This window comes from Mercenaria mercenaria, chromosome 13 (genome assembly GCF_021730395.1).
Source record: "Mercenaria mercenaria strain notata chromosome 13, MADL_Memer_1, whole genome shotgun sequence".
In the NCBI taxonomy this organism is placed as follows: domain Eukaryota; kingdom Metazoa; phylum Mollusca; class Bivalvia; order Venerida; family Veneridae; genus Mercenaria; species Mercenaria mercenaria.
The window spans coordinates 22,049,872-22,063,772 of NC_069373.1; the positions used below are offsets into that span (position 1 = coordinate 22,049,872).

A 13,901-nucleotide genomic window follows, 5' to 3' on the forward strand; every position below is an offset into this window, starting at 1 on the left:
CCATGGGGTTACTTGATTGTAAATAGAAAAATCTTCAAAATTTTCTAAAAATAAACCAGAAGGCCTAGAGCTTAGATATTTGACATGTAGCATTGCCTAGTGGACCTCTTCAAAATTTGTTCAAATCTTGACCCCCCCCCCCCCCCCCCCCCCAATGGTCAAATTGACCCAGCCCCAGGGGTTACTTGATTGTACATAGGGGAATTTTCATAAATTTGCTAAAAATAAACCAGAAGGCCTAGATCTTAGATATTTGATATGTAACATTGCCTAGTAGACTTCTACAAACTTTATTCAAATCATGACCCCTTGGATAAAATTGGCCCCCCTGCAGGGGTAACTTGATCTTCCAAACCATTTCTAAAAAACATCAGTTTGACATTTGAAACATGTAGCTCATATTACTCAGGTGAGCAATCCAGGGTCATCTTGACCCTCTTGTTTTATGCATAGAAGAATATTCAGATAAGGTAGTGCGAATTTTCACTATAAAGTGATGGTATAACATGTTTTATTTTATGCTCTTCAGTGAAATACTGAAATTTATCAGTGAAATAAAATTGATATTTTCACTGTTTCAAACAGTGAAAATATCATTTTTAATTTTCACTGGTAGAGACCTACGGAACTACACTTCAATGCGAAATAATATGAATTATAAATGATAGAAAATTCCTTGCAAAATATTCTTCAGTAAAGGTATAGATGTATAAAATTAATAACAAGATCATAAATATTTACATTTCTATAATAATTAAAAGTAAAAGAAATCAGGAAACGTTATATAGCTATTTACATTTTTTCTACCAAGATATCCTGACGTCACGACATTATGACGTCATGATGCGAAGCATGTGACATTGCGCGGACATACTTGATATAATTTGGTTAAAACCATTAAAAATGCATAAAATAAATAGAAAATTTGTTTGTTTCAGGGTAAGATCAAAATCTTTTTCACTCGTAACACCATAATTTACATTTTCACTCGTGGCTGTGTCACTTGTGAAAATATTACATTATAGTGTTCACTCGGTGAAATATATTTCAATCTTACACTAAACAAACAAATATCCTCTATATAATGATTAAAAGGTGAAATAAGTATGTGTGATATATGCATGTATAGATATTTGTCGTTTCTAGTCTATACATTCAGTGTACCTTTTCTTTTGTCAAAATGCCATTACTCACAGGAATCACACTTCTTTTTACGGTCATATTTCTAATTTAATTGCTGACACCTAAAAGTACTTTTCCACTATTATCAAAAGAATGACACAAATGTAGACTCTTTTAAAAAGTAACATTTTAGGCAAGTTTTATTGTATTTAAAAGTAAATTTTTTTCTGGGTATAGAGCTTTTCATTTGCTGCTTTGAGACAAAATATTTTTTTTTTTTGGTTAACAGTTTTTTTGTTTTTTTTTTGGTGAAGAGCTTTTTCATTTGCTTATAGAGAAATATTTTCTTTTGCAGGAACAAATAGAAGCTAAGGAACGGTATGCCCAGAGCTTAGAGACTCAGCTGTCACAGAGGTATTGTCATTTAGTGTCTTTGTAGCTAGCCTTTAGTCAAACGTGACCCATTTTCTCCCATGTCTGTTTCAGATTGTTTATCCATTTTTTACCGACCTTACTTTCAGGTGTATATTGTATCAGTGGATGATTTTGTCCTTAAATTACACTAACTTTTAGAATATGTCCTACTATGAAATTTCTTTGATCCCACTGATCTGTAAAAATACATAAAATGCATGGTATACAGATGGAATACTGGTCTGTATGCTTCATATTTTATTTGGAATACTCATATTTGTAGGATCATTTTAGACATTTTATATGCCTAAAGAGATGTAGTGTATGATGGCACAGGTTATCATTCTGTTGGCAATTTTATGCCTGTCTATTTGCAATTTCATTTCTGCAGAAAATCTTTAGAATGCTTTGACTTATTATCCACAAACTTAATTCGCACATTGCAGGTGGGTAGTGGATGACCTCTATTGATTTTTAGGTCAGTGTGTCAAAGGTCACAGTAACTGTTAGTACAGCAAACCTATCTGCTCAATATATATTGAGAACCTGTTGGCATAAAGCTTGGCAAGTACAATTCTTATAGGAAGGGGAATAACCAGATTATTTTGAAGTTGTAGGGTTAAAAATCAAGGTCACAGTAGTTAGTACAGAAACCGTTTTCACTCAGTACCTTGAGAACCCATTGACCAACAATCCTGAGACTTGGCAGGCGCATTTCCCATGACCCCTATTGATTTTGAGGTCAGTTGATCAAAGGTCATGGTGTGTGTTAATTCAAAAACTGTTTTTGCTTCATATCTACAGAATACTTTGACCTACAGTCCACAGACCTGGCAGGCTTATTGCTCATATGTAGTGCATGACCCCTATTGATTCAGTGGGTCAAACATCACATTATTTGTTAGTATTAAACTGTTTTTGCTCAGTGTCTTAAAACATCTTTACAATCCTTTCACTTGGCAGGCATTGTATTTGATCTGATGTCTAAGGTCAAGGTCACATTGACTTAGTGAAAAACTGTCTTTTCTCAATATTTTAAGAACAGACATTAAGCCCTCAAACTGTGCAGGCACATTGTCAATGAGCAGTTGATGACTCCTATTGAGACTGCTGACAATGAGTCAAAGGCCAAGGTCAAAGTGACTGTTTGTGTAATAATTGTTTCCACTCTATATTTTAGAATGATTTGATGTATCTTGGTCAAAGGATATGATCAGTATCATGTGAAGTGATGGCCATAGTATGTGATTATGCTGATCATCCATCTGTCTGTCTGCACTTATGGTTCAGAATAATTTGACCTGTTATTCTAATACTTGATAAACACATTGCTTTGCCGCACAATGATGCTCTTGTGTAGATGTCACTATTTATCAATTTGAAATCTCTTTTGAGCCCGTCACTGATTGAGTTTGAAAGCTTGCTTGAATTCTGCATGTAAGGAATACATTCAGCTGACTAATAGAAGGTTGATGGTTCTACCCACATGGTTGCCCTTGCTGATATTATGCGCATAGGGTCTTCCTTCTCCTTCAAAAGCTCAAAAGTCGCCGTATGACCTGGTATTGTGTTGGTGTGATGTTAAATCCAATGAAAAAGATAGAATCTTATTTGAAAGTAAAATACTTAAAGTAATGATAAGATATAACAACTTGTCAAAAATAAATTTTATTCATACCTTTTCCAGTCAAGTCTGTGCTTAAGATCACCACAGAGTTTAGTCCTCAAATATAAAACCTGCTTATCCATTTGTAGTGTAAATTTACCTCTCAAAGATCCCTTTTTTCCATTTCCCTGTGACAGTCTTTACAGACAGGTCTGACTGTTCATGCACATTGTCTATGTACAACTATCCTTGCCTTTTGTTTACCCATATCTACCCATACACACAGACCTGGCACTGAAGATGTTGTTGTGTTGAAGAAAGAGTTGATATCTGTACAGACGTTGATGGACAAAGTGGCTTTAGAACAGGAGAAGGAGAAAGAGACTGTACAACAACAGTGTGATAAACTCAAGCAGCAAATAAACTTGTATGTTACTTTATTGCTACTTTACATTTAGCCTGCTAAATTTCCAAAATGGACTGGTCCATCATTCAATTTGGGCAGTACCATATTTTATTTGAAGGGGTGTTCAATGAAAATTTACTGACTGAATACCAAACAGTGCAGACCATGGATGTACAGGCTGATCTTGGTTTATCCTGGTCGCAAAGGCAGAATCACTTGTTGACAGCAGGCTAAAGGTTAAATGTGGCAGTTGAATAGGGAATTTTGAAAAATAAATTGTTGAATATTTTACATTTTACAAAAAATTGGCTCAGTAATGATTTAAAGTTATCTTCTGCCTAACCTCCGTCTTTTCTAAAAATGCTTACTATGATAAGTTTCAGATTATTGTTGGGTAAAATATTGTTAAACCTAAGCGAAAAGAATCCTATAAGATGTTTTTTCAAGTTTGAATAACTGTGAAATGCGAAAGGAATCCCTGCATAAACTTTGTCAACTGATTTCATTTTATATCTAGCATGCCTATGATAGCTTCAAATAGCTTTATAGAAAATAAGCCTAAAATCTTTCTTTAAATAAATGATCTACTGTAAATGGTCAGAGTCATCTTAGTACAATTTCCTTTGAACTTTTCTTATTCCTCCTTATTTTCGAACAATTTCAGAGTTTGCTGTTTTGTTCGAAAGTTTCTCCACCAATCGTGCTTTGCCACTGAATCAAGATAGACATGTTTAATTTGAAAGGAGATTTATCATTTTGCAAAGTTACACTAATTGAATTCCATCCCATGTTTCATGATGCAAATGTCGTAAATTGGCTAAAATATTGGTTGGGCATTTTAAATGGAAACCATGGACATGTACACAGCAACAAAGTGTTTATTTGACTCAGGTTCCCTTTAAATGTTATGGTTAGCCATGTATATTTCACTCCAGCATTTATATTAGTAAACATTCCTAAACCTTCATGTTTACTTAAGAGTCTAAGAAGGCCCTCTTGTGGCCAGTTGGTTAAGGTCACCGACTGAATCACTTGCCCCTCACCAATATGGGTTTGAGCCTTGCATGGGGCATTGAATTCTTCATGTGAGGCAGCCATCCAGCTGGCTTATGGAAGGTTAGTGGTTCTACCCAGATGCCCGCTCATGGTGAAATAATGCCAGGATGGGCATCTGGGGTCTTCCTCCACCAACAAAAGCTGAGTAGTTGCCATATGACCTTTATTTGTGTCAGTGTGATATTAAACCCAACAAAAAAAATAGATTCTAAGATAACTAAATTTGCATTTTCACTGGGCATGTGTCCTACAATATTGATGACATTCTTGTTCGGGGATATTTTTAGATCTGAGGAAGAGATTGCAAAACTGAAGGAAGACCTAGCAAAAGCTCCTAAAGAAGATGATATTAAGAGGTATGTAACGGTCTTCTCTTGTCTTATTTATTATGGTGTTACACATGTTGAATATGGTACAGTGTTATGATTTTGCTTATATAAAGCTGTAATTTGCCCTGTATATTTATACAAAGCAAAATTTATGATTGTTTTCAATGGTAAATAAGTTTGTTAATAGTATAGTTATTCTGGTGCAATGTTGTTTAGTTGTTTGGAGCTTCAGCATGCACCAGCATGCAAAGTTTCATTATGATTAAATGTTTATAGTTTATTAGCTTTTTATTGAGAAATATGCACAAGTTCTGCAGAGGAAATAGTGCGCGACTTCGGGATTCCAGTATTATTCCCCTAAAGAACAGGTGCATATTTCTTGACAGACAGCTAATAATCTTTTGGTTACGTATGTATGTATGCATACTAATATTATATAAGTACATGTAGTATGAATTTGTTCAATAGCCTGACATTCAGTAAAACTGACAATACTTAAAATTAACAAACAAATTAATGCAACAACACATGTAAAAATGATGTTATGCATTCAGTCAAAAATTCAGACATCAGTATGAAAAAATATACATGTTTCAAGTTTCATTGTAACTTAACACAGAATAAAAACAACTATGTAATTAATGCTGCCAGTCCTGTAATTTAAAAAAAAAGTATCCACAGTGTATAGTTGTGGAGAACATTTCTCTGCTCAGGGTTTAATAGCTAAAATGGCCTGCTGTAAGGTTACATGCCTTTGTGGGCATGAACATTTATTATTGCACAGTATTTAATGTAATTGTTTTATAAATCTTGTGTTTGTAGAATTCTTGCAAACATTTTTGTTCACTTCAGATATGAAGAGCAGATAAGGAAACTTGAATCAGACCTTGAGAAATCTCCAAAATCAGACGAAGTTGCAAGGTCAGAGAATTGATGTATTACACTCTTCCTTCTGTTTGTATGTGTTATTTTTGTCCCCACTAACTGCTGTTTGTATGTGATAATGTTGTTCCCACACACTTCAGTTTATATGTGTCTCAGTTGTCCCCACACACTTCAGTTTGTATGTGTCACTGTTGTCCCCACTAACTGCTGTTTGTATGTGTCACTATTGTCCCCACTAACTGCTGTTTGTATGTGATAGTGTTGTCCCCACACACTTCAGTTTGTATGTATCACCGTTGTCCCCACTAACTGCTGTTTGTATGTGATAGTGTTGTCCCCACACACTTCAGTTTATATGTGTCTCAGTTGTCCCCACACACTTCAGTTTGTATGTGTCACTGTTGTCCCCACTAACTGCTGTTTGTATGTGATAGTGTTGTTCCCACACACTTCAGTTTGTATGTATCACCATTGTCCCCACTAACTGCTGTTTGTATGTGATAGTGTTGTCCCCACACACTTCAGTTTATATGTGTCTCAGTTGTCCCCACACACTTCTGTTTGTATGTGTCACTGTTGTCCCCACTAACTGCTGTTTGTATATGTCACTATTGTCCCTATGGCATACTGTTTGGGTCAAAAGTTCCCAGATACCACCAGTAGTAATAAAATCATACCTGCAGGTATAAATTGGAAATGTTTGTATGTGCCACAGTTTTCCCCACAAACTGCTGTCCCCACACACTTCTGTTTGTATGTGTCACTGTTGTCCCCACACACTTCTGTTTGTTTGTGTCACTGTTGTCCCCACTAACTGCTGTTTGTTTGTGTCACTGTTGTCCCTACTATGCTGTTTATATGTGTCTCAGTTGTACCCACACACTTCTGTTTGTATGTGTCATTTTTGTTCCCACTAATTGCTGTTTGCATGTGTCATTTTTGTCCCCACTAACTGCTGTTTGTATGTGTCACTGTTGTCCCCACTAACTGCTGTTTGTATGTGTCACTGTTGTCCCCATTAACTGCTGTTTGTATGTATCGTTATGACGCTGGTGTCCATCTGTCCGTCCGTCCATTAGCAGTTTCGTGTCTGCTCTGTAACTCTTGACCCCCTTGAAGGATTTCAAGGAAACTTGACACAAATGCCTGTTCCGGATGACTCGCTTCAAGGTCAAGGTCACACTTAAGGGTCAAAGGTCATATATGACTTTGCTTTGTGTATATTGCTCTGCATTGCAGTGCTCTTGTCTTTGGCAGATCTCTTTTGTGTTCACTTACAATATTTTTTTTTAATTACTTCCCTTTTATGTTACTATAAATAGCTTATTTTGAAACTTTTTTATTATTGGCCGTAGGGAAAAAACGAGACCACTTTTCTGTGGTACAACATGGATGGTATCTCCAATTTTTAGGTGTATTTTTACATAACTGTACCTGATAAGGATTTTTTTTGTGGACTTTGAATATTTTTTTTGTGGACTTTGTTTTTTTGAAGTTTTCCTTTAGTTGTTCCAGTCCTTTGGGCTACAACAGTCAAGTTCTTTAAATTTTGCTCCCATCCTATGATGTAACCCTTCGGGCGTATATTGCCCTGCTTGGAGGAGCTCTTGTTGTTGTCCTTACTAACTGCTGTTTGTATGTGTCATTGTTGTCCTTGTATGTATCACTGTTGTCCGCACTAACTGCTGTTTGTATGTATCACTGTTGTCCCCACTAACTGCTGTTTGTGTGTATCACTGTTGTCCCCACTAACTGCTGTTTGTATGTGTCACTGTTGTCCCCACTAACTGCTGTTTGTATGTGTCACTGTTGTCCCCACTAACTGCTGTTTGTATGTATCACTGTTGTCCCCACTAACTGCTGTTTGTATGTATCACTGCTGTCCTTACTAACTGCTGTTTGTATGTGTCACTTTTGTCCCCACTAACTGATGTTTGTATGTGTCACTGTTGTCCCCACTAACTGCTGTTTGTATTTATCACTGCTGTCCTTACTAACTGCTGTTTGTATATATCACTGCTGTCCTTACTAACTGTTGTTTGTATGTGTCACTGTTGTCCCCACTAACTGCTGTGTGTATGTGTCACTGTTGTCCCCACTAACTGCTGTTTGTATGTGTCACTGTTGTCCCCATTTACTGCTGTTTGTATGTTAGTTTTACTATAAATTGACTTGAAATCTAATTAAAAGCAAGTTAAACTTTTCCTTAACCAAACCTTTGTTACAACAAAGACAAACCCACAAATAAATTTTGTTTGCAGACTTGAGACATCATTACAGAAGGCTGAGGAGCAGCTGAAGCTGTATGAGTCTCAAACAAGCTCCAAAGATGGTGAGGTGAAATCACTGCTTGAGAAACAAGGCCAGGTATAGTTTGGATTGTTCTGTAGAACATTTGTAATAATTAATCAACTTTATAATGTTCTATATCTTTGCTTCTTTAAATGTGTGACAATTTCTTTTTTTTGTGCAAAGTTTTACTTACAGATGATATTTTTATATAACAGATACCCGATCCTGTGCCAGACAGTTTGCAAAGCTTGAGAGTAAAAATATGTTAGTACTAGTCCACTTGTTTTTTTCCCCTCAACTTGTAGACACAGTCTTTTGGTTCAGCATGCTTCGAATGAAAGACTGGTTGTCATTACTTTAATTTGTCAGACATACATGAAACATACATCAGGCCTACATGAAACATACATCAGGCAGACATCAGACATACATCAGGCATACATCAGGCAAATATCTGACATACATCAGACATACATGAAACATACATCAGACATACATCAGGCATACATCAGACAAGCATGAAACATACATCAGGCAGACATCAGACATACATCAGGCATACATCAAACATACATCAGGCATACATGAAACATACATCAGGCACATATCAGACATACATCGTGCATACATGAAACATACATCAGACATACATCAGGCATACATGAAACATACATCAGGCATACATCAGACATACATCAGGCATACATGAAACATACATCAGACATACATCAGGCATACAAGAAACATACATCAGGCATACATGAGACATACATCAGGCATACATCAGACAAACATGAGACATACATCAGACATACATCAGGCATACATGAGACATACATCAGGCATACATCAGACAAACATGAGACATTCATCAGACATACATCGGGCATACATGAAACATACATCAGGCATACATCAGACAAACATGAGACATACATCAGACATACATCGGGCATACATGAAACATACATCAGGCAGACATCAGACATACATCAGGCATACATCAGGCAAACATCAGACATACATCGGGCATACATGAAACATACATCAGACATACATCAGACATACATCAGGCAAACATGAAACATACATCAGGCATACATCAAACATACATCAGGCATACATGAAACATACATCAGGCATACATGAAACATACATGAGGCATACATGAAACATACATTCGGCATACATGAAACATACATCAGGCATACATGAAACATACATGAGGCATACATGAAACATACATCAGGCATACATCAGACATACATCAGGCATACATGAAACATACATCAGGCAGACATATATCATATTTACATTATTTACATATCTCTAAAGACTTCAGTCATTTTGAAATTACCATTATGTGTGCATGGTATGAATCACATTTTGTGATGATTTTCAAAAATATTCAAATAACATGTAGCCTGTAATTGTACTGCCTCATGTGTGTAACAGATTATCCTTGTTTCGTGATATGACAATTAGACTTTGAATGATTGCATTATTGATGTATTATTTTTACTCGGCACATAATGACAAAAGCAGTTTAACCTTTAGCCTGCTGTCAGCAAGTGATTCTGCCTTTGCAACCAGTGCATGCCTGTGCAGGCTGATCATGATCTGCACTGTTTGCTATTCAGTCAGTAAATTTTCAGTGAGCACACCTTTGAATAATAAATGGTATATTGCCCAAATCGAATGATGGACCAGTCCATTTTAGAAATTTAGCAGGTTAAAGATTAAACTGTGGGTTATCCCTTGTCATACAATGCTATGAAAGTCTTTTAGAGATTTATTAAACCTAAGTCGCCAGTTTATATTTATTACTAATATTTCAAGGCCACACAAAAATTGGAAGATTTACAAAGGACCATGCAAGAAAAGGAATCTTATATAGCAAAATTAAAATCTAAGTTGGAAAAATCTGGAAATGAATTGAAACAACTACAAGATCAGTTTGCTACAAAGGAAAAAGAAATTACTCAGCAGTTAAATGAAAACCAAAGAAAACTTGAGGAAAAAGATAGACAAAACAGTCAGTTGAAATCAGACAAAGAGCAATTATCCAATCAAGTGAAAGAGTATCAGTCAAAGGAAGAAGATGTCAGCCAATCACTGGGCTCGACACAGAAGCAAGTGAAGGAAAAGGACAGCATAATTAAACAGTTAGAAAATGACTTATCTAAGTCAGGACATGAAAAGAAGAATCTTGAAAGGTAAGAATGATTAGGTGAGCCGTGCCATGGGAAAACCAACATAGTGGGTATGCGACCAGCATGGATCCAGACCAGCCTGCGCATCCGCGCAGTCTGGTCAGGATCCATGCTGTTCGCTAATAGTTTCTCCAATTCCAATAGGCTTTAAAAGCGAACAGCATGGAGCCTGACCAGACTGCGCGGATGCGCAGGCTGGTCTGGATCCATGCTGGTCGCATACCCACTATGTTGGTTTTGTCATGGCACGGCTCAGGTATTAATTTATCTGCTTCAAGAATGGAAGGTCATAGGTTTGATACCTGCCCTTGTCATACCAAAGATGTGAAAAATTCTATCATTACCAAGTAGCAGCCTCCCTTAGTGCTCAGCATTGAAAGGGATTCTGGTTCCTTTTCTCTTATTCCTTCCTGGCCATGGAATTCATCAGGAATGAGGTGTTCAGTATGATTAATATTATATGCTGTAGAACTTTTTCTCCATCAATCTAAAATAAATTAGTATAAACTAAGAAGATATGCCAATTGCATTGTTCAAATTATAAATTCATCATTCTGATGGTAAAATTTCAATATAAAAAATTGGTTTTGTTTGAGCTCAAATTTTAATGTATGGACAAAAACAGTTGCTTATAGATGAAGAGTAAAGAGAAAAGCAAGAACTGTTGTAAATCCATAGAGAGGATTTTGTTATGTCAAATTTCAGTTTTATGTTTTTAAAAATTGAATAAGAGTTAAATGTCTCAATATTTTGATAAATAAAGCAAGTCTCTCATACTGCCGAGAGTTGAGTGCAAAAATATTGTATGTTCTTTATTTATACCAAGTTTTGCACTTAGCCCACGTAATGTGTTAACTGCTTGATTAAAGGTATATTTTTTAACAGCACTCACTAGTATGTGAGAAATGGCTTGTATCAATTTTCAGTCAGATAAGTTCTAAGACAGAGGAGATAGGTAAAGCTCAGACAGAGATAAAGGAGAGGGATGAACAGATAGAGAAGATGAAAAGTGAGCTAGAACAGACTGTACTTGAGCTTAAACAAGCTCAGAACCAACTTGTCATGAAAGATGAACAGCTGATACATATTCAAAACACCATGCTGAAGGTACGTGTAGTATGACAGGGACCATCAGTCGAGGGGCAAAAATGAAAGAAATCTAAGTGCTTCTTTATTGATGTGCTCTCAGACACCTTTCGCATTCACCGCTTAATCAGCACTTTTTTTTTAAAGCTCACCTGAGCAGTGCTCATGGTGAGCTATTGTGATCACGCTGTGTTCATTGAGCGGCCATCTGTCTGTCATCAACAATTGTTTAAAAGACATCGCCCCCAAAACCGCTGAATGGATTTTGATGAAATTTAGCATGGATGGTCCTCTACCAAAGTTGTTCAAACGGTTCTGCTTGCTTGCACATAGCCAGAGATAAAAATAGAAAAATTTTCAAACAAGTCTCCTAAACCGATGATTCGATTTTGAAATAATTTCACACAAATGGTCCTTATGGTCACTTTCCCCTATATGTATATATTGGAAATTTTAAAAAATCTTCTTTTGTGAAACTGCTGGCCCGATTTTAAAATAACTTTACACATTGTCAAATGGTCCTTGTGTGACCCTCTACCAAGGTTGTTAAAAATTTTCTGATTCATCAAAAAACATGGCCATCAGAGGGTGGGGTCACTTTTCATCATCAGTTTCTTTAAATAACATCTCCTGCATTACCACTGAATGGATTTTGATGAAACTTTACACAAATAATCTCTGGGTAGCCCTTTCAAAGTTTTTCAAATGATTCCGGTTCATTGAACATATGGGTCTTATTGGGTAAAAATAGGTTTTCAGCTATCGGACTTTAAAAATCCTTTTCTCTAGAGCTTTGATATTTGGCATGTGATATAAGGGTTTGGCTCTCTACCATAATTGTCCAAATTATTGCCCTAAAAAAAAAGTGACATGTACTTACTATAGGCTTTTATGTAAGAAACTTTGAAAATCTTCTCTGAATCAATAATAGCTAGAGCCTTGATATTTGGCCTGTGATATCAGATTTGTAATTTCTACCTTAATTGTTCAAATTATTGCCCTAGGTTCAAAAATGTGTGTTGACGTGTATATAATATAGGCTAATATAGAAGAAACCTAACTCTGTACTTAGACAAACACACTCAAAGCCTTGTACACAGGTGAGCACTTTTTTGAAGTTGTTAGAATATTTATGCCCCCCTTCGAAGAAGGAGGGGTATATTGTTTTGCAGATGTCGGTCGGTTGGTCTGTCGGTCGGTCGTTCGGAATGTAGTCCAGTCCGTTTCCAGATGATAACTCAAGAACGCTTGGGCCTAGGATCATGAAAGTTGATAGGGAGGTTGATCATCACCAGCAGATGACCCCTATTGATTTTTAGGTCTATATCAAAGGTCAAGGTCACAGTGACCCTGAATAGTAAAACGGTTTCCGGATGATAACTCAAGAACACTCGGGCCTAGGATCATGAAAATTGATAGGGAAGTTGGTCATGACCAGCAGATGACCCCTATTGATTTTGAGGTCAGTATGTTAAAGGTCAAGGTCACAGTGACCCTGAACAGTTAAACGGTTTCCGGATGATAACTCAAGAACGCTTAGGCCTAGGGTCACGAAAATTTATAGGGAGGTTGGTCATGACCAGCAGATGACCCCTATTGATTTTGAGGTCAGTATGTCAAAGGTCAAGGTAACAGTGACCAGGAACAGTAAAATGGTTTTCAGGCAATAACTCAAGAACACTTGGGCCTAGTATCAAGAAAATTGATAGATAGGTTGGCCATGACCAGCAGATGACCCCGATTGATTTTGAGGTCATTAGATCAAAGGTCAAGGTCACATTTGCCAGGAACAGTTAAACGGTTTCTTTGATATTTTATATATGACATCATCTAGTGGTACTCTACTAAGATTATTCAAATTATTCCCCTAGGGTCAAATATGGCTCCGCCCTGGGGGTCACATGGTTTACATAGACTTATTAGGGAAAAACTTTGAAAATCTTCTTGTCCAAACCACAAAGACTATGGCTTTGATATTTTGTAATGTAGCATCATCTAGTGGTTCTCTACCAAGTTTGTTCAAATTATCCCCCTAGGGTCAAATATGCCCCGCCCCAGGGGTCGGTCACATGGTTCATATAGACTTATATAGGGAAAAACTTAGAATCTTCATGTCCATAACTAACATCATTCAAATTTGGACCACATGTATAGTTTTGAGTGGCAAGATGAACCTTGACATGAGTTGACCTTGATCTTGACCTAGTGACCTACTTTCACATTTCTGTAGTTACAGCCTTCAAATTTGGACCACATGCATAGGTTTGCGCACGGAAAAAAACTTTGACCTTGTTATTGACCTAGTGACCTACTTTCACATTTTTGAAGGTGCAGGCTTCAAATTTGGACCACATGCATAGTTTTTTGTTCCAATATAAAATTTGACCTTGATTTTGACCTAGTGACCTACTTTCACATTTCTCTAGCTATAGCCTTCAAATTTGGACCACATGCATAGTTTTGTGTACCAAAATGAACTTTGATCTTGAGAT

The 13,901-nt window shown here is 36.6% G+C and overlaps 1 protein-coding gene across 1 annotated transcript in view; it reads left to right on the top strand.

Annotated features, from left to right (window-relative positions):
- Nucleotides 1-13,901, top strand: part of LOC123530477 (early endosome antigen 1-like) — a 185,499-nt gene that overhangs the window by 18,042 nt on the left and 153,556 nt on the right. Inside the window, exons 9-15 of the mRNA XM_053520786.1 lie at nt 1,478-1,536; nt 3,429-3,569; nt 4,892-4,960; nt 5,786-5,854; nt 8,080-8,185; nt 9,950-10,326; nt 11,250-11,430. Of these exons, the coding sequence (XP_053376761.1) occupies nt 1,478-1,536; nt 3,429-3,569; nt 4,892-4,960; nt 5,786-5,854; nt 8,080-8,185; nt 9,950-10,326; nt 11,250-11,430 (1,002 nt within the window). The remainder of the gene's footprint in view (nt 1-1,477; nt 1,537-3,428; nt 3,570-4,891; nt 4,961-5,785; nt 5,855-8,079; nt 8,186-9,949; nt 10,327-11,249; nt 11,431-13,901) is intronic.